Source organism: Gallinula chloropus (genome assembly GCF_964237585.1).
Source record: "Gallinula chloropus genome assembly, chromosome: 5".
NCBI lineage: Eukaryota > Metazoa > Chordata > Aves > Gruiformes > Rallidae > Gallinula > Gallinula chloropus.
In genome coordinates this window covers 62,585,567-62,609,445 of record NC_140090.1, presented here as the reverse complement: position 1 = coordinate 62,609,445, position 23,879 = coordinate 62,585,567, and the positions used below count along the sequence as shown (strand labels likewise).

The following is a 23,879-nucleotide window of genomic DNA, read 5'->3' as shown; positions in this document are numbered from 1 at the left end:
TTCAGAGGAAGTGACCCTCAGAGAAAGGCTACTGAAAGACAAAGTTAAATAAACCCTAAGTTCTGAAGCCACATCTCCTTGCTTGTCTTTTGAGATAGACACGCAAAGCCAACAAATGTTCCGCATAGAAAGACCCAGACGCTGTTTCCCCTTAAGCAAACTCTGACCAGGTTTTTGGTCCAGGCTCATCCCTAAATGGCAGCACAGCTCCATGTACTGCCTGGTATTTTATGTTGTTCTTCCTTATACCACTGACAACTATGAAGCCTTCCCACACCCACTCAAGGGACTGAGTGAAAAAGTGGCTAATCACATGAGTAAGCCTAGCTGGAGTTAATCTGATGCACAAGGTCATCTTGTTCTTGATCATTATTACGCGGGGACCCTTGGAGTCAAATTCAAATTGAAATTAAAACAGAGTAGAAGGAGGACTATAAATAAATCAACAGCTAACAAGTATCTCATTGAAGCATATTAAAGGGCTTTGTATATTTAATCTGCACACAGCATGCTGTGTCTGGTGGTGATTGATGCTTTTTCATCTTTTTTTGCTGCTTTTATGAGAGCTGATGGTAATCTCCTGAGAAACAATATGATTTGTAATAAAAAGATTACCTGTATTAAATAAAAATAATATATACATAGGAAATGCTGTTAGCGCGACAAATCTGGTTAAAGATATTACCACCACGAAAAAATGTGATATTTTCCCTGGCTGTCTAATTCATTTTAGGGAAAAGTAATATCTTTAAAACTTAAGCCTGTATTATTTATAAAGGAAGCAATAACTGATTTTCCCATTTCCTATATTAATAAATTTATTTGCATATATTTATATCAAAATTAATGAGTTTTCTCTCTCTATGAATGCAAAAACTGCACTGAAAGAGAAAAAGAGAATCAAGAATTGCTTTATGCCTTTAGACTGCAAGTCGACATAAACTTTTATGGCTTTTGTATTGCTAGATACATAAGTTTGTTTCCTTTCAGTAGAGGCCCTATACTTTCACCAGAAATACAACAAAAATATGATTTTTAAACCTACAGTTCAGCAGGATATATACAAAATATTCTGTAGAGAGGTCAGAACTCCTCATTTATAAAACTAAGCATCATTGATCCTAGGAGGTCATTAAACCCAGAAGGCTGGAGAGCTGGGCAGGGAGAAACCAGATGAGGTTCAACAAGAGCAAGTGTAGAGTCTTGCACCTGGGAAGGAAAACCGCTTGTATCAGTACAGGCTGGGGGATGACCTGCTGGAGAAGAGCTCTGTGGAGAAGGACCTGGGGGTCCTGCTTGATGACAGGTTGGCCATGAGCCAGCAGTGTGCCCTGGTGGCTAAGAGAACCAATGGGATCCTGGGGTGCATCAGGAGGAGTGTGGCCAGCAGGTCAAAGGAGGTGATCCTCCCCCTCTACTCTGCCCTGGTCAGGCCCCACCTGCACTATTGTGTCCAGTTCTGGGCTCCCTGGTATAAAAAAGACAGGGATCTCCTGAGAGAGTCCAGAGACGGGCTACAAAGATGATTAAGGGACTGGAGCACCTCCCCTATGAGGAAAGGCTGAGTGAGCTGGGACTGCCTAGAGAAAAGAAGACTAGGGGGGGACCTTATTAATGTTTATAAATATCTGAAGTATGGGATGCAGGGGGAAATGGCTGGCCCCTTTTCAGTGGTCTGTGGAGACAGGACAAGGGGCAATGGCTGCAAGTTGGAGCACAGGAAGTTCCGCACCAACATGCGGAAGAACTTTTTCACAGAGAGGGTGACAGAGCCCTGGGACAGGCTGCCCAGGGAGGTGGTGGAGTCTCCTTCTCTGGAGACATTCAAGACCAGTTTGGACACCTATCTGTGCAATATGAGCTAGGGAGCTGCTTTGGCAGGAGGGTTGGACACGATGATCTATCGAGGTCCCTTCCAACCCTTACAATTCTATGATTCTATCATCTCAAAGTGTCCTTAAATGACTGCTCAAGAGTCAATGATACAATGAAGAGTAAGAACCCCATTCTCTGTGAAGTAAACACCAGGAAAGGTGATCAGCCTGCTAGCTGAAATGAACAGTGGGGTAAGAATAGAAGGGGATAAAAATTTGAGTTGAATCAGAAGCAAATCTCACTAATTAGTGAGGGGGTGTGGTCCTAAAATGCCTTTCAAGCAAAGACCTAAACTCAGAAATGTTTGCTCCATTTTTATGGTGCTGAGACCAACAACTGAAAGGAATTCTAGGAGGTAGCTGACTAAGGTGAAGTGGAAGGTACCATCCAACACTTGAGCCAGTTTTTCATCCATTTCAGTACAACATGCAAAGTACATAGACACTTTCTTCTAGAGTCAAATCTCAATATGCTTAAGTACAATGAGAAATGATGCTTTGTAAACTCATGTACAGCTCCCTTACTGGAGGCAATGCTTCCTCACTGCCACCTTCTGTGATCAGGGACAAATCAATTCTTTAACTTGATAAACAGGATGTTACACCAGCATCAAGTTTTTACAAGGGGTGCACCAAGTTGTTGCATTTCCCTGTCATGTGCATTCAGTCTGGCAGTTTGCAGTTACAAGCATAGCTTTTCCATTCTTTGAAACACCGAGAAGCTTTCACAGCCCCCAACTCGACACCTTTCCAAGGTCTTGTTTGGGAGTACTCCTTTTCCACTCTGCTGTTGACCACACAGTTCTCAGTTCTGCTGTTTGCCTCACTGCATCTCACTGTTAGCAATTCCCAAGCCCATATAGGACCATTTACTAGGGGTGCATGACAATAAGGAGCTCAGCTGAACATGCGGCAACGTAAGAGCAAAGGAATGAGAATGGAAGAAGTTCACCAGTTTCAGTGGATCCACATCCAGACAAAATTTTGAGTGCTTCAGAACTCAGCAGCCTTTGAAGTTATCTATCCCCACAAAAATACTCATTACTTGCTAATCACTCATAAAACACAGCTGCAAAGCAGCTACTCAGACTAGGAACTTGCTATGCATGGCAAGTGTGCCAGTGAGATACAGCAGCCTTTGCTGTTTACAAGAAGAAATAACTGCTCCACAGTCATTCATGACTGCAGCTAACATATGGCTCACAGAGTGTGATGGTAACCAATGCCTCAGGTGGTTCACTAACCCATCAGCTACTGCTGGTAACAGCCAATATCATAGGGCTTATTACTTAATTAGCACAGTGCTTTATTTGTATTAGTTCATTAAAAAAAGTGAGAGAAAGAAAAAAGACCAGCACATCAGCAAAGCACTTTGAAAGCTGCAGGAGGCCTGGCCATCCTTTCACCATACATACAGCAGTCTCAGAGTAAAATATTCTGACCTAGACATCTGCCTCACATTGCTCCATAAGGATAGGTAGATGTCAGCAAGATACTCTTTTAAAAAAAATACACTTTTGAGGACCTGTCCTCCTGGTAGACCCTATTACAGAAATAAGGGTATGAACTGTTTGCTACAGTCTGTGTGCATCACCAGCTGCCTGCTGAAGAGGATGGTCAGGAAATTCGGTGCACCATACACTAGGAAAGGTAATCCTAAAGCTCAGTTTCCATGAAATTCATTTCCATGGTGAGTGCATTTGGCAACATAAAATAGTGCTGAGTTCAGAGCCAGCTAAACCAAAATATTCTTTCAGGGGCACTGCATACAGTCTCACTCCACTTCTCCTTCACAGAGTTGATCCCATGATTCTTATCATTCCCAGGAACATCATCAGAACTCAGGAACACTCTTTCTGCCACCACAGCAACTCCAAGTGCTTGCCTGTAGCACCATTATTGCGTTGGGCATTTGGGTTTATAACACCTAATGTCTAAGTCTTATACACCCAGTCAGAGTTGTATGTTCAGACAAGTAGCATAAGATTGTCTAGGTATTTATATGCCTCAGTTCTCACAAAATGCATCACAGGATCAAAACTAAATAATCCTTTTGCCTCAGAAAAAGCCAATATAGTTAGGCATCAATCAAGCTGCCATTAAGATGCTTTAAACACATATAGCATAGAGCCTTCAGTAAGTCCAGAGTTCACATAGAGTAAATTGTTCACACAAAGTAAAATTAACTAATGTAATCCCCCTTCATTACACAGCCACTATAATGTGCTACATGGTTCATAAAGATGTGTAGGAGGGAAGTTATCTTGCCCCTTACCTGCAGAGAACAGAAGGTCTGCGTATATGGCTCCATTCGGACCAGGTAAGATGCAACTATAATTGCTGACGAATAGTGAGTACAATAATGGCACTGGGCTGACAGGTCTCCTGAAAATTTGACACAAATCAGATTATGGTGCAAAATATCACCATTTCAAGCCCATAGCATCCAATTGTCACAGCACACCTAAGACCTAGGGAGCAGGTAATTCTTTAAAAGCAGATGTGTTGAAGTATCTGTGAGCAAAAGCACACCTTGCATATTTTCATTGACTGGGCAGCCACTACCATTTCTGGGTTGTTTGGGGTTTTTTTTTCTTTCCACATTTCATTCTCTGAAGAACAAGGCCTTTTAACTTTCCAGACCATCCCTTTCCCCATTACTAACAAAAAAGGCCTTGATCTCCAGAGGTCAACGTCCTGTTTCCTTTTCTTAAAGTAACTATAAGCTGCACACAGTGATCTTGTAAGTGCAGTTTAGCTAACAAACAACACTAATGCATGCAGCTTAGCTATCAGCACAGTCTTTCTTAATGAACATGGGCTTTTGCTGTAGCATCTCTTCCTTCCCAAGAGAACAGAAGGCAGCAAGTACCAGGCACATAGAACAGTGTTTACAGGAGTCATTTCTCTTAGAATTCTCAGCCAGCTTGTATCCAGAAGCAAGAGGACCTCATTGGCATAACGCTTTCCTTAACCACAGTTCTGGAAAGTCTGGAACTTTTCTGAGTGATTCAGCAGTATCCCCAAAGGCCTGAGGGGACACGAGCCTCTGCTCTCTGTTAATCTCCTAAAACACTCACCCTCACTCTTTTCCACCTCCTTGTAGCGCTGGATGAACTTGCATTTCCTCTCCACAGTCTGTGCTCCCATGGGCTTTGATAGGTCCCGGAACGTATGAGGACTAGTAAGGTTTAGAATCTGAAAAGCAAACCCAGCAAAGATGTAGATTTTAGATCCCTGAATCTTGGACATCATGACTAGCTCAGTGACACTGGGGAGCAGTAAGGCTGTGTTGGAAGTTTCACCTATACAAGACCTCTACAGACTCAGTACTGAAGCACCCATCTCCAGAACTGGGACGGAACTTGGAAAGACTGCTAGCATGTGCCACTGCAGGGAGTACAAGGAGCAGGTCTACCTGGCAGGTAGCAAATTGCTCTCAAGGCTTTTCTGTCCAAACCTCCTTGTCAGGCATCATAGAAGCCTGTCCCTGCCTATCTTCTGAGCTGATGCAGCCTGCCTTTACATATGTAAGTACTTAACAGGTGTTTGTCCACCTTTCTGAACCACATAATGACCCTCACAGTGATTTGAATATAAGGCTAATCTATATAGAATTGGTACAATTCGAATGAACTAACTCAAATTTTGAACAGTTGGTTTAGACCCCTCTGCTTCAGTTGCATCATTCAACAAACATCTGGATAGTTGCTGTCATAGAAAGTACAGAATGCTTCAGCAAGCACTGACCTTGGAGTGATAGTCAGCGAGGACCCATGGAAACACAGGATACTGCATGTAATCGTTGTAGCTGCGGCCAGCCAATGTGTTCAGGTACATGAGGTAATCAAAGTTACTGATCTCCCTCTTCTGCCAGGGAAAGGAAAGAAGCATTAAAATCTCCTAAACTCAACCCTTGGAAAACCATGCCTCAAAGGGACCCTCAGAGCCCTGTGGTTCCCAGGTCCACCAGGACAAGAATTATAAATAGTTATATCAGCATGCAACATCTCATATAGCAATCCATTCAACAGAATCCGAGTCTTCATTCTGGCTCTTCTTCACACAGGCCATTTGCATTTGTCTATAATCACCCATTGCTTTTATGCTGTGTTTGCATAACAGAGCACTTTTTTCCAGTTTAAAAGTGAGGCAAATGCATGCAACCTGTATACTGGAAAATCCTGGACAACTGCCTTTACAGGAAAGACTGCATGAAGTACAGATTTCTTCAATGTGTCTTGGGTCACCAAGACTAGGTGTACAAGCAAGTAAATGCATCTCAGTTCAGCAAAACATCTGTGAAAATGAGAGGTATGCTGACTTAGATATAAAGATGATCTGTAAACAGTCATTCAACTGGGTGGCTCTCTTTCGTCTCGGTTTAAAGATGTGCATAAAATCACACTTAATCTGCCAGACAGTAGCACCATATGTTTCACAGCAAGAGTGCAAAACCTCTGCAATAACCAGATGTAAATATTCTGCTCTTCCTGCCAATAACCTCACCTCCAGCAGTGAGAAAACAGCTTAGGCCGTAGGCACAAAGATCTGTGCACAGACATGCAGACAGGTGCTGAAATTCTTCCTTTAACCATGTGCAAACAAGATTTAGCTTACCTGCCACTTCTGGAGCATTGTCTTTTCTCCTCCTGAGTGTCTCCTGTATGAAACAGACATCTGATTGAAATAATATGTTTCAGAATGATAATGTCTGTGTTCCCTGTGGCCCTGCTCTCATCTCACAGAAACAAGAGAACACCAAGACTAGAAGTCATCATTGACAAAATAATCCCAAAATCAGAGTGCCATTGGTTAGGTTAGTGCTCCACAATAAAAATTTAATTATTGTTTTCATTAGAAAGGAAAGTTCTGTCTGATGAACAGGGATGACCTAGCTTCAAATGGCTGATGAATTTATCACTCAGTCACTCTCCTTGTAATATGCTCACTCTGCCCAAGTTACTGGCTGGTCTTCTCCTGAATGACGTATCATTTAAAGTATGATATTTATTAAGGTTAAAAAGGTGGAAGTAGGATGGTGGTGCTAAGTATGGATTCTGTTTGCCTTATGATATCACCACAAACTGCGGTGGTGATGCCACATGGTAAACAGCAAGAATTCAGAAGCTGATTCACGGTCAGAGAAGATGCCCTTGCAGCAGAGGCAGATGGACAGCTGGGGACACCAATTGCCTCAGCTGTTCCAATCTAAGCCATGCTGCTAATCAGTCTGTTATGCCAAACTCATTCCCCCGTAGAGCAAGAGTGCTAGTGACAGGTACCATTAAGACTGTCTGTTCCCATTCTGAAGCTTTCTTCTCAAAGGCTCATTGTTTTCTGAAGCCTTCTGAAAATAATAGTTTGAAAATAGTGGTGCATCAGTTCCCGTATCACTTTTGCATAAAACACTTTGAAACTAATATAGTCCTTAAAAAATGGGTTGCCATTTTAAGAGCTTTTTAAAGTAATAGAGTCAATGTAGTTTTGCCACTCTTTTCATTTTCAGAAATGCAACTTTTTCAGTAAAAAGTTAAACAAAAACCAAGCCATCTGAAGTCAGAGTCTAAACATTAATCTGAAAAGGGAAAGAGGTCAAAGTTTCAGAGCAAAAGTAACATTTCAGTTACACTCAACTAGAAGGTGAGTCACTATCTGACTATTGGCTCTTGCCAGTTCCTAGAGTCCAAGCTGAGACAAATGGCAGCTTCTGGATTGAAGAAGCATTTGATCTGCCAAAGTAAACAGGGTTACTCACACGACGTAACTGGTGGTAGGAGATCCTGAAGTGCCAGCTCAGAGACGGGATTACTACATTCTCAAAGTGTGAGCAAACTGGTTCAGCCACAGATTATAAAATTGCTACAGGAAGTACTAGCTGCTATTTTGCACTCTTGTGCTCTGTATTTGACCATGGCAGAAATTCACAAAGCTAGGCTAAAGCAGCCTCAAAGAACTAAATAAAACACTGGAATGGTCTATGATCATTACAGTTTTATTGCATTTGCAGTAGTAAATTCTTGTAAATTACCTCTCATGATTATAAAATCATTATTTTACTGCCTATTCACTCCTGGACCAGTTCATAGTGTACATAAAGGAAAAACACTACAGTTTACTTAACACAATATTTTATTACTCTACTAGATAGTATCTTCAGAGAAACTTGTGTATCTGAAGGAAGGATTTTGCATAGCCTGAGTAATAACCTATTTCATGAACAAACATGAAACCCGGACCAGTTATAACTCATGGTCCACAACTCCTAAGCTTCCTTTAGTTCTCCTGCTAAGTAAATGAAACCTAACAATGATAGGCTATATTTATAGAAAAAAAAAAAGGCAATGCAAAAAGGCGCAGTTCATATCTGATATGGGAAAATAGAATCTTTAACTCTTTGGCCAAGTAATTTAACAGATTATAAAAGGGTCTAATTTACAGAATGTAAATCAGGAGAAAATCCATCGACTAGAGTAGAGTTAGTGTGATTTTGTACCCCTAGTTTGAACCAAACATAGCTCAAAAATGCAGAAATTCTAAAGTAAAAAACAGGTATCATGAGTCCTTACCCTTTACAATTCAGCCCTCTTGCTACATATGTGAGTTTCAGAGAACTTTGCCCCACTGGCCTTTGTAAAATCTTCAAAAGACATTTGGAACTTGGAGAGAGAATCTCAAAGGGATGGAATAGGACCAGGATTCCTGGCAGTATTTGCAAAGTAGTTGGATTAGGGTGTGTGTCACAGAGGGATCAGTTTAGGTTCTTCTCTTTCTACGTTGGCAGATACTCACTAAAACTGCCCAGGTTTATGTTGGATTTATGGCAAAGTTTGAAAGCAGGAGATTACCTAATGTACAAACCTGCTGAATCCATCAGTCCTCCAACATTTTGAAGTGGGAGCATTTTAAGAGAACTAAAATACTACAGACAGGACTACAAACTGGGACAGTCTGTATGTTATGCAAATATGCTGACTTGTGGGTGCCATAAACCTCCAGTGGAATTCTTGCTCTGCTTGCCAGAAGCCCTAAACAACTAATACGGACTCTACAAGGGTCAACATGACCTCTCTCTGTTGACTTTGGAAGGGTTTTGATGAGCTCACTGTGTGATGAAAATATGCAAGGCTAAATAAGACTCCTGTAAGAGCCATCCTTCTGGCCCTCAGGGGACCAGAGAGGATGCTCCCTCCAAGTCCCCAGTGATCTGGAATTTCTCATGCTCACTCATTGACTCACAGGGTTTCATTACATGGATTGCATTACATGCAGATAAAGCCTATTGCTCCCTTCTCCTTAGTAATTAATCAGCATTCTTTCAGGCAACACCTCTCTAGCCAATGTAACAAAGGCTCAATGTATATGAACTGCAGCCATGCAACCAAATTTATTTCATTTCAAGGTAAATAAATAATGAAAGGCTAGTTTGAAAAGAAAACATAAGTGCTTTATAAATACAAGTAACTAAAGTTCAAGAGGTAGTGAAGTTACATGAAGTCAAGAGAAGTAATTACATATATATCTATATCTGAATCTATATGATATTTGTAGGGCTCTAGCCACAGCAGAATCGAAGTATGATGTGTGCTAATGAAGATCCACTTTTGGCTACACTATGCATAAGTGATTTATTAATCCCTCTGCCATTAACATCAGACTATGATCTCAGTCTCTTGGTAGCCAGTGCTCTCCATTTGCTAGACAGGTGGAAACTCAACCCATTTGGAGATTCATAGCAGATAATCTAATCTCAAAGGATAAGGTTTTGCCCCCATTGAAATTAATACTACAATTTCAATAATGTTAACTGGGTTATTAGACTTCACAAAGCTGCTTTAATTTTGTCTTTTTGCCACCCAGACAAAAAACAGTGCCAAGGCTCCCCTAATGCCATTTTTCATAAAGAATCTTTGCAATTACCAAAAATACTGTGAGGAAAATCCCCTTCCTGTTAAGCCACAAACTAGGTTCGAGTCCTGCCATCAAAAGAGGGAAGAAGAGGCCACAAGGTATATCAGCTTTCCATGTGGAACAATCAAGTCTCTCTCAGATCTCAGAAAAGTATTAGATTACTTTAGAAAAAAAAAAAAAAAGATATAGTATCCTCCTTGCTTGCTTGTACCAGTCCAGAAGCTGGGTATTCTTACTCTGTGCTCAAGAATAAAGATATAACCAAATTTTATAAATAAGTATAATATTGAAGTGGGGCTCCTTGAAATAGGCTCTCTTGGAGGGACCAGGGACAAAGAAAAGAATCTCCCTCATTTACAGAACACTATTGGCACCACGTGTATTCACAGACTTAAAGAGATAACATTTTCCCCGCAGAAGTGCTGCACCCAGGCACACTTCAGGTTGTAGAAGAAAAATGTCAAGTAATTTCAATTAATTTGTTGAGGTGAACAGAATGCAATCTCCAACCCCAGAATCAGGCAAGCACAATGTCATCAACTTCTTTATGCCAATAACACCCCAGATACATTATCAGCAAGAGAAGGACCTCGGTGTTGCATCTCCTGTGAACAATACCTGCCACAAACCACACAGCTACTTCTCATCTCTCTTTTTTTCCCGGATGCTATTTTGAAATGGTTGCAACTGCTTACTAAAAGCTTGAGCTTGGTAGCCCCAATCAGAGAAACAAATTCTAGTGAATTCACATGCTACAAAGGGGAATTGTACCAACCGCACTCTTGAAGGCTCAGAGATAGATGAATAGAAACTGCAGGTCTTATCCCCTCTGCTGTTGAATGAGCCTTCCCCTCTGGTATCCATATGTACCTGGTATGGTAAGTGCTAAGGATGGTATCACAAACTAACTATGTTTTAACACACACAAGTATCTCATACTGCATTACAGCCAAGTAAAACTAAATAGCCAAATGACTAAAATGGACAGTTAAGGCAACATTAGAACCTGACAAACTGCTTCTAAACCAGGTCCAGATGCTTTTTCTTTCTGCACAATTTGAAATCCAACATTTTCAGGCACTGCATGTGGTTCGGTTCTTTCCCCTCCAGCTTGAACTTGCATGCTGGAACCAGTCATTATGCTAATGATCTCCAAGGACCTAGCACGGCTGTTGCTTAGGAACAAAAGTTTCACGGGCTGTGGAAGGAGAATTGTTATAGAAACACCCTGGAGCTGGGAAAGTCCTCTTTGCCACTCCTGCTACCACCCAGCCCTCCTGCCCTGCACACACACTCACATATGCAAGCTTCTTGACGGGCTGCCATTTTCTATCAAGGAAGGGCAATTCAAAATTTGCAGGACTGTGAAAAGGAAGTTGTACTGTGCTCCCAGCTCACGGGTCTGTTTACAGACTGAACAACTAATACATTACTCAAAGAAGAGTAGACAGAGGACAAGTGCACAGTAACAGACCACGAAGACTCATCCCACAGCACTGAAAAATCCAAGGAGCTTGTGACACCTATACGTCGCCTTCTGTGCCTTCCTAGCAGCTAGCCGGTAAGGTCTTGTGCGGGGTGGGGGGTGGGGGAGGCAGTCTGGCAGAACTGTTATGATAAAAAAAAAGAATTCCGTTTTTTCATGGAAGGCCCTGGTTTTATAAGGGACCTTGCACTCTTTGGTAGCACAGTGACTCTGAAGTGATCAAGAGACATAAGAAAATTAAGAAAGGAAACCTCTCCCTCATGCCAGGATGCAGTATAAACCTGACTGTTAGCAGGAGACTGCATTTAAGATTGCCAACGAATTAATCTCTTCTACAACAGGTCGTATCCAACAACAAAGAAATGGTAACAGACTTGTAAGCAGGGAAATAAAAGCCTACCCTAGCTGGAACTTCAAAAATAATTCATTGTATGAATGCTTTTTTAAAGTTTTATATAAAAGTATTTCTGTAGAGCTATTCCCTGGGTGAATTCAAGTATGTCACCTCACTGCCTTCCTGCCCCCTATGCATGCAGGGCATGCATAGATGTTGGGCTAGGCAATCTTCACTACATTACACAGACTTCCAGGAGGAAAGACAGAGAAAACTTCTCACTGACTAGTTCAAGATGGTTCTGTGGAGTGAAGTAGGAATCATGAACCTGTGGGAGGAAAAGAAAGGCAGAACCACGGAGGAGGTCCTGAAACAAGCTCTGGGGCTACCCCTGGGCTTTCAAAAGCCCAATCCAGATGTAAGATTTTATTCAAGTGTGGATAAAAAGGGAAAGAGCTTTCTAATCATGGTCCTCTTTAGTAAGACTTAATCACGTAGAAATGCAGCATCCTCACCCTTGGGCAAAGGTTTGCCAGCAATTCAGAGGGTGAACCTGGCAGTGGGGTGAGGAGTTTCAATAAAAATGAATAGAGTTCCCTCTCGTCATTATAATTTCTCAGGTTGTAGGGCAACGTGTATCTCTCCCTTTGCTATCCCAGGAGATGCACTGCAAGCATGAGATCAAACAGGCATAATTAACATTTACAGCAAGGAGGGCTCCTGTGATTCCTGAATTTTTAATATCAGTGGTTACAGAACTTGAGCTCTCTTATGCAGAGCTAAAGAAAATGAGACATGGCTAAGTAAGCTCCATTATCTCCAGTTACAGCCCTGTGAAACACTGATAATTAGTTTACAAGCATGCAGAGACAAGAGAGCTATTCATCCCCTTCAAGCTGTCTGGTGTGCTGTGGTGTTTCTACAGAACTAATGCTTTTCCCTGTCTCTGGAACTGAAAATCACCTTTCTGTAAGTTTGAAATGTAGCACCCACATTCAATTCAAAGGAAATAGCACTTGGAAAGCATGAGCACTCCCTAGGGATTCATCTTTTCCTGAGCAGTGCATCTTACAGGTCCATGGTAGAATTAAAAACAAACAAACAAACAACCCCCCCCCCCCCCAACCAAATAAACCGAAAACACAAACCAAACAAAAAACCCCAAACCAATCCAAAAAACCCCAAAACAACTGGAGACCTTCAGGTGTTTAAATCTCTTTGAAGTCCAGCTATTAACCAGTGCATGATACAAAGAGATCTGCCCTTAGGGAAATGGTACTGATCTGTTTGTTTGGGCTTCTTAAACATCGGAAAGGTCCAGGTTGAAACTTTGTAACAAGTTGCCAAGGGCTACTGACAGAGAAGTAGCCAAACCTGAAAGGTTAAGTAAGGTAAGTAAGATTAAGTAAGCTCCCTTATCCCTGCCAAGCCTCCAGCACTCTACCTCTACCCCCGGCTCCCTCTAGTGCTCCCAGCACGCACAGCACCGGGGACACCAGCCATGGGAACCGGCTGCACAACGGGCAGTTTTTTTGTGTAGCTGGGATTTTTAAGGAAACTGGCTCGGATCGATGTTTCCCCCTGGATTTAAAATAAATAATAATAATAATAATAAATATATATATATGTATATAAATGACTAGGAACGGAAAAAATGTTTTCTGAGAGTTTTATGGAGGTTTTAATGAGCATTTTAAAAGAAATAATAATTTTGCATTTAGGAGGAAAAAAAAAAGTATTTTTCATTGAGTTCCCTTTCATTTTTTTAAAAAGGCAATACTTGGCTGAAGAACTTCACCAATCAAAATGTACTAAACGTTTTGGTCAACTTGTCCAACATAAAATTCAAACAAAAATTGGCTCAGAATTCAAACAAAGAAGGAATTTGGACCCCAAAGTCACCAGGTTCACATCAACTGTAGGAAGCAGAAAGTCTCTTCCCATCCTGCCAAAACAAGAGGAAGCTGCCCTGCAGATCTTTTTCTGAAGTGTAGTAGTCTCCCTCTGTGCACCAGCAAGGGATTTGAGGTGTCCTGTAGCAGTAGCAGGGCTCTGGTGCTTCCCATGCAGCTGAATTTTATCTTCAGGGAACTGACAAAAAGACTATTGCATCAAATTATTAAAATGAGTGACCTGTGATTAAGAACTATTGTTGTGATTTCCAGGACTTCCTACCCTCTCATTATTTAAGCTAACATAAACAAAGGTGGGGAAAGTGCTTCATTTCCACTTCAGTACTTTGCTTCAGTTACCAGCCTGCAGTATGGAAAAGAATAGCACTGATATTGCCCTTGGGGCACTGTAGGGTTAAATGCAGTGAAGAGAGGCCATCAGATATAAGGGTAATACAAGCCTGTAAGTACTGGTGAGAGACAGAGACGTGGGACTGACAGACACAGAAAGATTTAACTGTGTTTAATTCTTTTTAATATAAAATAACAAAGATTCAATCTTGAAATATACCCTCAGGGGAAGACTGACCGCACTGTGCTGCTTCCAGGATTTTCTGAAGCATCTGCCACATTACTGAGCTCTCAGGAGGGTGGGTGGTAACTGGCAGAGATCCCCTTTGCTTTTGCATTATATTTGGCTATGGCATGTAATTGAAAAGGAGCTGAAATGCCTTAGTTGTAGCCTGAGCTTCTCTTTCATGTATTTGCACATGATTAATGAGAAGCCAAAAAGCCTGAAGGCTTTGTAATGAAGCTTTTCTAATAAATGTATTATACACAAATCTGTATTTTGTCCCAAACAATCATTCATCAAAGCTGCGATTTGACTCTTCACAATTAAATGCCAGAGCACTCACACCATCCTGAGATTAGCCAGCTGTAACCCATGCTCTTCTCTTCACTCTGGCTGAAAGGGACATTGTCATCCATTTCCAGGGAATCAGCCTGTTTCTTTTGTCACCCCGACACAATTAGCAGCTGTATTTGGTGACCTTTGATTAGACAGTTCACCAAACCTGAGACTACAGTGGACCACCACTCACAGAGGCCTCAATTCAACACAGCACATGCTGAGCATCAGTGAGAGTCAAAAGTCTGACAAGAAGACCTACATGCAATTTTTGAGGGCACATCACAGTGGGAGTCCATCTATCCCATGGCACAGATGGAAAGAGAGTACCAGTCTGTCCTTAAAAGCACAGGAAGACACTTACCTAGGCCAGGTTTAACATTTCATTAAGCTGCACTAACACAGACCCCCTGTTGCAATCTGCCCTGCAGGCAGTCCCGGCAAATCTGGGAGCTCACTATGTTCCTGAGCTTCTGGTTAAACCAAGATTCTTAATAATTTGCTTTAACTATTTAATCTTTCAATAGTGTCCAGAGCCCAAATCTCAGGTCCATTAACAGGATGTTTAACCATCCTGTCAACAGATGCCAGGCCTATAAAGAAGGTCTGTTAGAATAAGTACAGTTTTGGACAGTTTATTTTACTGCAGTCCCCAATGACTGGATTGAGATCCACAATATGTTTTGCTTAGGTTCTCAAACAGCTGATGAGTGACAACCCATTTCATTCAGTTTCATAACATGCTGATCTCAAATCAGTATCTAGGGATGAAAGACAGAAAATGTGTCCCACTTGCAGTGCAATATAGATGCTATACAGTAAATTAATATTGTAAATTATTAGAATTTCACCCACTTCAGAGTTTTGAAGTCCTGACCTTAAAAGAAAAAGACTTCTGAAGAATCCAGTGGTCATGTTAATTTATAATTATGTGATTATTTCGTTTTTAATTAAGGATTAACAGGTACTGCTTTCAAAGGCTTTACTGAAGTTCCTACATTTTATCCACAGAATCTGATCTGGTTCTCTGAAGAAAGATGGCCAAGGGGAAAGCAAAAGCACAAAAGGGGAAGAAGATCACCTTGAAAATTGCCAAAAATTCCATCCGGATATCTTTTGATGGAGGGCGTCGTCTTGACTTAAGCAAGATGGGTATCACCACCTTCCCCAACATCATTCTGAAACTGGATGATGTGGATGAACTTGATTTGAGCAGAAACATGTTGAAAAAGATTCCAAGTAGCATCCAAAAGTTCCAGAAACTGCGCTGGCTGGATCTGCATAGTAATCAGCTTGAGGAGCTGCCTGCAGCAATAGGTACACTTCAGAACCTTTTCTACCTGAATATAAGCAACAACAAGCTGACCACCAAAAATCTGCCAGAAGAATTGAACCTTCTCAAGAACCTGCATATTCTCAACCTTGGCTTGAACTGTCTTGACAGTATTCCCACCAGTCTTGGAGCTCTGAAGGAACTTAAGGAGATAGGTCTCTTTGACAATGCCTTGACCAGTATCCCAAACAGTGTGAAAAAGCTCCCCAATCTCAAGAAACTGAATGCAGAAAGAAACCCTTTCCCAGATTCAACAAACCAAGAAGAGCCTGATGACTCCGTTAAACGTGTAAAAACACTTTACTTAGTACAAGAGAAAGATCTGTGCTCTTCCTGCCTAAAGATATGTCAGGATGAGAAGGACAAGCTGAACAAGTTAAAGAATGTGACACCCAAGCCCCCAAAGAAGCCAACTTTCTCTTTACTCCTTACACCTAATTCCTCTGCAAAGGATAACCAAGAGGAATGGAGATTAAAAGGCAAAGATCTCTGAGATATACCAAGGCACTCCACAGACCATGCCCCATGCAGTCAATCCCAAGCTAATTAAAAGCTGGCTTCCTTCCTCCTCCTTTTCCTTCAGTTCTCTTCCTTTAAAGATCTATCCAGTTTTAGAAGCAAATCTGTGTGGTCTCTAAAACAAAATCCAAAGCCAACTGAAACAGATGTATATTTGGAAAGGATGCTTTTGGGAAAGGAAGGACTATGTCCATCTGGACCCATTCCTACAACATGTTCTCCTTGTTTGGATTTGTTTGGGGTTTTTTTGGTCTTCTGTGTGTACATGTGTCCAGGGAGTTTTTCTAGCAACACCACTTCCACCAAACATTACTTCTGATAATTTTCATAGGGTGAGACACAGTTAAACTACTCTCAGTAAATACCATTTGGAGAAAAAGGAACAGATCTGAGAACCTTCTGCTGCAGTGGTTCCCACCAGCCCCTCAGAGAATCTCAGATAGGCACTGTCAGTGTAGGAACCAAGAGCTCATTTCAGTTCAGCAGGGGCAGACACAAATGTTATGCTCAGGAGTAATTAAGTAGTGCAAACAATGCTTAGAGCTAAACAATCAGTGATCCTGTTTGCCAGCAAGGGGACAAGACTCTGCATAAGCAAATTCTCTGGGATTTTGGGTACTATATCTGGGTAAATTGATCTCTAACTTGCATGACACAATCAGCACTGCTACCTATGCTCATTGTGTTTTGTCTCAGTCTCTCTTCAAGGGTCCTGGGCAGATCACTTAAGCAGTGACTAAGAGAAAAGTCACTCTCTACCATGATCCAAGACCCAGCTGGTGAATTGAGGAAATCAGGTCTGGTGTCCCCACACTAATTTTGGCTTTCTGTTCATGTGTCCACCTGAGCATGTGTATTCACTTGCTCAACTCACATTCCTAGGGCAGAGAGTGCTGACAGCCTGCAATCAGAAATATACAGGTACAAGCAATAAGCAGATTATAAAAGCAGTCAGCCATGACATGAAAAGAGGTGCTGGCTGTGGCTGTAGTAACGTAATGGTGATGACAAACATTTATGTATATTTAAATGAAGAATAAAGTGCCAGGGGCAAAGTATTCAGTTGACCAGTAACAGCCCATTAAATTTTTTAAAATGTCTATAGTAGATCCTGGGAGTCAGAACTCCTGTGTATTATTCCTACGGACTACATGGAAAAACTGATACAGTTTTCCCAGAAATGCTACTACCTCAACATTGTATGATACATCAGACAAGTCATTTATTCTTTTCATGCTTTAGCTGTGCAATTATTAATAGCGTGTCTGGGCAAAGAGCTTAGTCCAACCTGACTCCCTGTCTCAAGGCAGGAAAAAACAGGGTGCTATGGAAGATGGCCACTTCCCCCTATGTGGAGAATGAGCGCCCTATGCTGCTCCTGAATTTTTGTAACTCAGAAGTGGCTCCAGAATCTAAACAAGGTAGAAGTAAACTCATAAAGACCTCAGCCCTTCAGTTCCCACATCTGTGCTTCAGGCAGTGGCAGGAAGTGTTTCTCACAATAATCACAAGGCCATCTAAAGCCTGAAGTTCCTGCAGCCATAGTGCATCTTATCTCAAGACATTCCCACCCACTGAGCACTCAGCGAGCACAGGAATCCTTGGTGTGAGTTATTGGTTACTCCACACAGAACATGCATCACACTCTATAGAGTCAACCATCATCTCTGGCATGGGTTAGGCTCTAGCCAGAGCTGGCTGTATACTGCACTCACACTTTTTGCAAGCTGAAGGCTGGTACTCAGCAGTCAAAATATACATTTACAAGATAGGCAATGATTTACAACAGGTAGAGTGAAAATTAAAGAGAGTACAGCTGACATGTCACAAAAACTCATAGGAGCAATCTGCCCCTCGGGTCTCAACATTATTCCAGGCGTCAAGCAACCATTTTGGAGGGCATCAGTTACGTATCTAGGGTTGTATTACTCAGATATCCAAACTGAGAGGAGTTACAAGTATGCAGCATGGAACGTGTTCTCAATCACCTCTCACTAGGAGAAAACTTTATTTCCCTGCAGTGGAAAATCTGTAGGACAGCAAGTTGGAATCTCCACTGCATGATTACTATAACATGCCAAAACATCCACGCGTACATCTATCACTGTCTGCCCTAACCACACAATAAACAGGCCATTATGCAGAAGCATTATGGATTAGCTCTAACCTCACCTCACCGACTGTCTCTTTCCCACACTAACCATCTGCATAGAGTTTATCAATAAAATCATATTAAGGAGGTAATAATTATTACTCAACTATGCACAGACAGCTACTCAACACATTCTTTATGTCTTCATATTGTGGATGCTGTACACTAGAATGCTTTTAGAAATTCTGGGGACACCCCATAATCTTTAAAATACCAGGCACAAATATATATGTTTCTAGATGCTTTTTCTTTCAGGTGCAACTTATTCATACAATTGTACTTGTTATCTACAGTTATCCAAATGTTTCCTGTGTTTTACCTTATATTCAGGGACTCTTCTGTTATCCCCTTTGACTTCAAAGCAGGTTGAAAAGAGCAAAATCTATGGGAAAAATTAAAAAAATCACCTTATAATTATTGAAACGGTTATCTGTATGCATTACATATGTCTATATAATCTATATCATGTCCTGACAGCAACTTTCTTCCTGAAGGATATCACAGAATTTCACTGAGACACTAACCTAACTAAGACAGCACAGCAGAAGCATCTATTCAATATTAGAGAGTTGCCTATGGGCTGGATAAAAGCAGTTTCTTTCTCAAAGAGTGAATTGATTGATAGGACTATGGACTTATGATCAGGTGGTTTAAGGTGCTATTGAAGTTGGAGAATGAAAACCCACTCAGACATTTACCTGGCAAAAAAGGCAGAAAGGAATACCAACCCCCCTCATCTTACTTTCACTTTTACAGATGTAGCAAATCCTTAAAATACATAGATTTGATAACCTTCAGTTGGAGAGTGATACAGGCAGCTGAGTATCAAAACCTTATCTTGAACTGCCTCCACAAGAGAGACAAAAACATTTTATTCTAAAATAAACTAATGACACTTTGAGTGTTGGAAAAAAGCAGGAACATAACCTTCTTTCACCCAGTAGTATGAGGCAAGACAGAGATGGCTGTCACCTCAGTGAAAGGAAGCAGCACAGCTACAATTGCAATGTCCTGGAATGCAGGGATATACAACAAACACACCACTGTATGCTAGAAGAGTCCTACCCATGCATTAGCTCCCTTGATAAATCAATGGCTATAAAATGCTCTGATGAATTCACAGGTCAGCAAAAGGAAAAATTAAGCTTTGCTTGAGAGTAACCCATTAAAGACCAAGGAACTGCAATGGCAGAAAAAGCCCCTGGGGCTGGCACAAGACAGACATCTGAAGTCAGGATAAACAGGGGCAATAGACCAGGAGCATCACCCGGGCGTTCACATGATATTATAAAGTAATGATTACCTCTTAAATATCTTATTTCGGTCACTGTCATGGAAGACAAGAAATCTGGAGTAACCATTTTTGAAGAATATTTCTAAGGCGATCTCCTGGAAAGGTAAATGATTTACAGTGTGAAGAGCTGCAGAGCGAAGCTTAGTCTTGCAAAGAGTCCATCATGGCCTGTGAAACTCTCTTTTTTTAAAAAAAAAGCCTTGAGTTGTGAAGTATAGTAAAATATGCCTAATATTCTCAATGTCTTTAACTGTGTGAAGGTTCACTAGTTCACATGCTTCTCTGAAGCAAAACTAAACTCCAGGTATCAGTTTCATAATTTGCCAACACCTTCAAGTATTGTTTTCTTGAAATCTCAGTGTGATTAACAAGATACTAGCAGCATTAACTTCTAGTTTGGTGTAGAAGATAACATGAAGAGGGGATACTAAAATAAGAGCTTCTTTTACTGCTTCCTAAATGAATAGTGAGATCTAGAGAAATGCCAAAATAATTTCTCCTAACCATAAGCAGTAGAGGAGGAAGGGGAGTTTATGACATTTCTCTCTAAAGCTTTAAATAATCTAAATTGAAAGTTTCTTCCTTTTTTTTCTGCAATGTCTCTACACATCGTTATGTTGGGTATTTGCATGTAATCTCATTATTTACTTAGTGAATGGTCCTTTTTTTCTCTCCAGAGTCAGTCAAGTAAACACTATAAATAACGTGTAGTGTCTGGGAACCCAGACATGAGTTTCAATCCAAATATGGCAGGTGCAATACAAACTTAGAAAAACATCACAATGGCAACTGCCCCATACATGATTCACAAATGAAGTATAAAGCAGAAAGGTAATATGAGAGCAGTTATGATAATAAACAGCTTGCAGCATTTGCTCTGAAGCTCAGCTTTCCAAAGCAAGTCTGCTCAAGTATCACCACTACAGAACTGGGCCACATGTTTACACAGTGCTTTGGTGTGAGCTGGGCCAGGTACGTGAGGAGGAGATCAGCTTTCTGAGACACAGTATCTGCCTAAAGCTGACCCACCTGTCCTACAGGGGAAACACTTTTTTTCTGCAATATTGTTTTTTCAAAGCAGATTGTGGCATAGAATCACTGTGCAAGAATTTGAGAGACCGAAACAGATACCTGAGTATTCATCTCATTAATTGAAACAAAGCAAAAATAAAAAATAAAAACCAAACCACAAAAAAATCCAGAACCAAGAAAACCCCACAAAAACTCTTAAAACAAGCAAGTTCTACCCTTTGCCCCAGGCTCATTCAAAGCCTGTTTTACTCATCTCCATTTTTCACTTTGGCACACACAAAAATGTTCCATTTCAGATGTTTATAAAAAATCCATGCATGCACAGTCATGTGACTCTATGAGGAACAGGCAAGATCCACTGGCAAATTTGATGCTATTCACAAAGCAGAAGAGGTGACAGTTCTGTTGCCCAGGTTGCTCATCGGTAATAAGAAAATAACCTTCATAAAGTTAGTCAGAACATGGCTAAATGTTCTTATACACGCTTAGGAAGTAACCTAACTACTGATACATGCTACATCATGAAGCCAGTCTCACCTACTAAAATCATCCATTTTGTCTACATAACTAAATATAAAATAAACCAGGGCTGAGTCATGGATGAATGCCATACTACACAACATAAGACAATTATCAGCACCATCTTCTCCAACTTTTGAACATTCCAAATGATTTCTTAGTTATCTGTGGAATCTCAACCTTCCAAAAAAGGAATTAAAAATAACAGGTAACTAGTTATGGCTGCTTCAAAACTCCATATTTCTGTCAAACAAATTCTGTGAATTGTTCTTTGGACTGTACCAAAACCTTCTAGGGCTCTGGTGCTGCAAGGATCTCTAGCTAGAACTCTTCCTTGATACTCATCACAGGCTCATCTAATTCAGAGAAAACTAAAAGGGTACCAGGCCACTGGTGATGAGTTTCTTCTGGATAGCGCAGCTAAAGTCAAAGAGGATTCAAATCCTCTGTGTTGACTTATAATTCATTTATTGACTCGTGCACAACTTGAGAGTTATTGCAAGAGGCCTGGGGTGTGTTACATATGCCCATAATCCACTAATGTCCAAAACTACTGAGGTCTGTGGGAGCTGAGTATTAACAGTCAGACACTTACTGGGAACCTCCACCAGAACATGGGAAATTGTCTTCAAATCTTATCTTCAAAAACATTCAGATAAATAGTGAAGAACATTGTCAGCCTAACAATTAATGAGACAACTACTCTAGTGAGGGTACTTAAACATTCTGATGAGTAGAGAAAGGAGTCTGTATTACCAAAGACTAATGAAGAAATGAGGGGAGAAAAGCATTTTGGGACTCAACCAAAGAAACCTCAGCAGTCTTCATAAAAATTGTTCAAATAGTTTACAGGCACATGTCATTACTGCTGTTTCAGCTTTCCCTCAAATGACTGAGCATGTTAGCTCCTACCTGCAGAAGAAAGCGCATCAGGTGAATCTCTTTTATATCATGATACGAATACCGGGAACACATCTGGTCTCCCACAGCATGATCTTTATGACATAAGTTGAAAATAAATGGATCACTGATGCTGGTAGAGAAAAATATAAAGAAAGAAAAATTAATTTGAAACAAAAAAAAAAATCAGGAGAGATCTCACGAACATCTGAGTCTTCCCTAAAGAATAAAAACACTAGGAGATAGCAAGCTCATCTGGGGCATACATGAACTGAAAATAAAGCTAAATACTGAAGGCTTATTTTGTACTATTTTTCTCAAAATCAAGAGCTTGTGGAGGCTAGGGATAGGTTTGGAATTATTTTAGTGCATGCAACTAGACAGACAGAAATGTTCTGCACACATTCAACTCAGAAGCAGTAGGGAGTTGAGTGGGTGAACACGAAAGCCTGGTTCAATGGCAAGCATCATATGGACACAGCTACTATCAACAGCAATTAATTGGAACTAATAATTAAGCAATTAATTCAAGTATTACTTTAGCTGTGTGCATGTGCTGCAGTTGCTATCTACAAACTAGATCAACTAGAAAATCCTTCTGAAAAACAACCTAAGCTTTTATCAAACCCAGTCCAATCGATCCATAAGCCACCTGATCAAATTGACTGATACTGGACTTCATAAGAATCGGATGCAGAGCAGACAGTCAGGGAGTAAAACCACTGAGTTACTCACTGTCCCACTGGGCTTTGCACATGAGCATACAGTATGTGCAGAGAGCTAACAGACTCATTTTCAATATCGATCAGTTTCAATAAATCATGAGTCAGAGATAGCCGTGTGCCAAATATTAATTATGATTCTGTATTGGAGAAACAAACAAAACCTTATGAGACAATGAAGCTAACGGCTTGTAATGCCTGTTCCATATGAATAAAAGATGGGAGCAAGTCAGAAAGAAACATTAACAACACTTTAAAAGAATTGGAAAACCAGCATTGTATGTGTTAGAGTGCCCACCATCTCCATCTGTTGGAGCTGGGACTTCTTGTTCCACCTCCAAAGTCTTTGAACAAACACCTGTGTTACTTATATTAAACAATTCTGTGAACAGATGGAAAGGATGGCAAACTTCTTCCTGTGCTAATATCCCTTCTGGAATACACCCCAAAGTCTGTGCAAATTCTAGGCATCCATGGGCCAATAATGAAGTTAACCAAGCAGATCTTGAAGGAAAGAAATTACTTACCTGGACAAGCAGTGCCGTGTACAATAGACTTCTTCTAGAGGGGATAACACAAAGCTCTCACAGATATAAAAGTGCTCTTTGCCAAAGAGCAGCACTCCTTCCAATGCTTTATGTCCCTGCACCACTGCCACAGAGCACTTGAATGTGACCTAGTGTGGAAGCAAGCATAAAGCCAGGAGTGGGTAACATAGGAGATAGGAACAGCAGGGAACAAGACCCAGTGTAGAAGGACAAATGTTTGTAGCAAAACAACTGCTGTCTTGACTGGCAAGTTACAGGGATGCAGCCACAAACTCACCATATGGCTGATATACATGTCTGTTGTACTAGTAGTGGAAGAGTCTGATGCCCTTTTCTCCCAGCAAATCTGTTCCTTCCTCATCTATCTGTGAATTTATTTAGCAGCATCACTACAGAACATGAATTACTTGCAAGCTTTGGAGGAGTTAGCACTGCAAAACCTTGTTGGACAGC

General features: G+C 40.9%; 2 protein-coding genes across 2 annotated transcripts in view; one reads left to right on the top strand and one right to left on the bottom strand.

The window, feature by feature from the left end:
* The window catches only part of WDFY4 (WDFY family member 4), a gene marked incomplete at its 5' end in the record, with an annotated part of 126,702 nt that overhangs the window by 25,811 nt on the left and 77,012 nt on the right, over nt 1-23,879 (bottom strand). The window contains 8 exons of the mRNA XM_084265324.1: nt 4,150-4,259; nt 4,955-5,072; nt 5,625-5,744; nt 6,495-6,537; nt 18,731-18,793; nt 19,715-19,800; nt 22,169-22,289; nt 23,406-23,554. Coding sequence (XP_084121450.1) covers nt 4,150-4,259; nt 4,955-5,072; nt 5,625-5,744; nt 6,495-6,537; nt 18,731-18,793; nt 19,715-19,800; nt 22,169-22,289; nt 23,406-23,554 — 810 coding nt within the window. The remainder of the gene's footprint in view (nt 1-4,149; nt 4,260-4,954; nt 5,073-5,624; nt 5,745-6,494; nt 6,538-18,730; nt 18,794-19,714; nt 19,801-22,168; nt 22,290-23,405; nt 23,555-23,879) is intronic.
* LRRC18 (leucine rich repeat containing 18) lies at nt 15,445-16,233 on the top strand (the record flags this gene model as incomplete). The annotated part of the gene is made up of 1 exon (XM_084265325.1): nt 15,445-16,233. One exon carries the CDS (start codon nt 15,445-15,447, stop codon nt 16,231-16,233), a length of 789 nt encoding a protein of 262 aa, XP_084121451.1.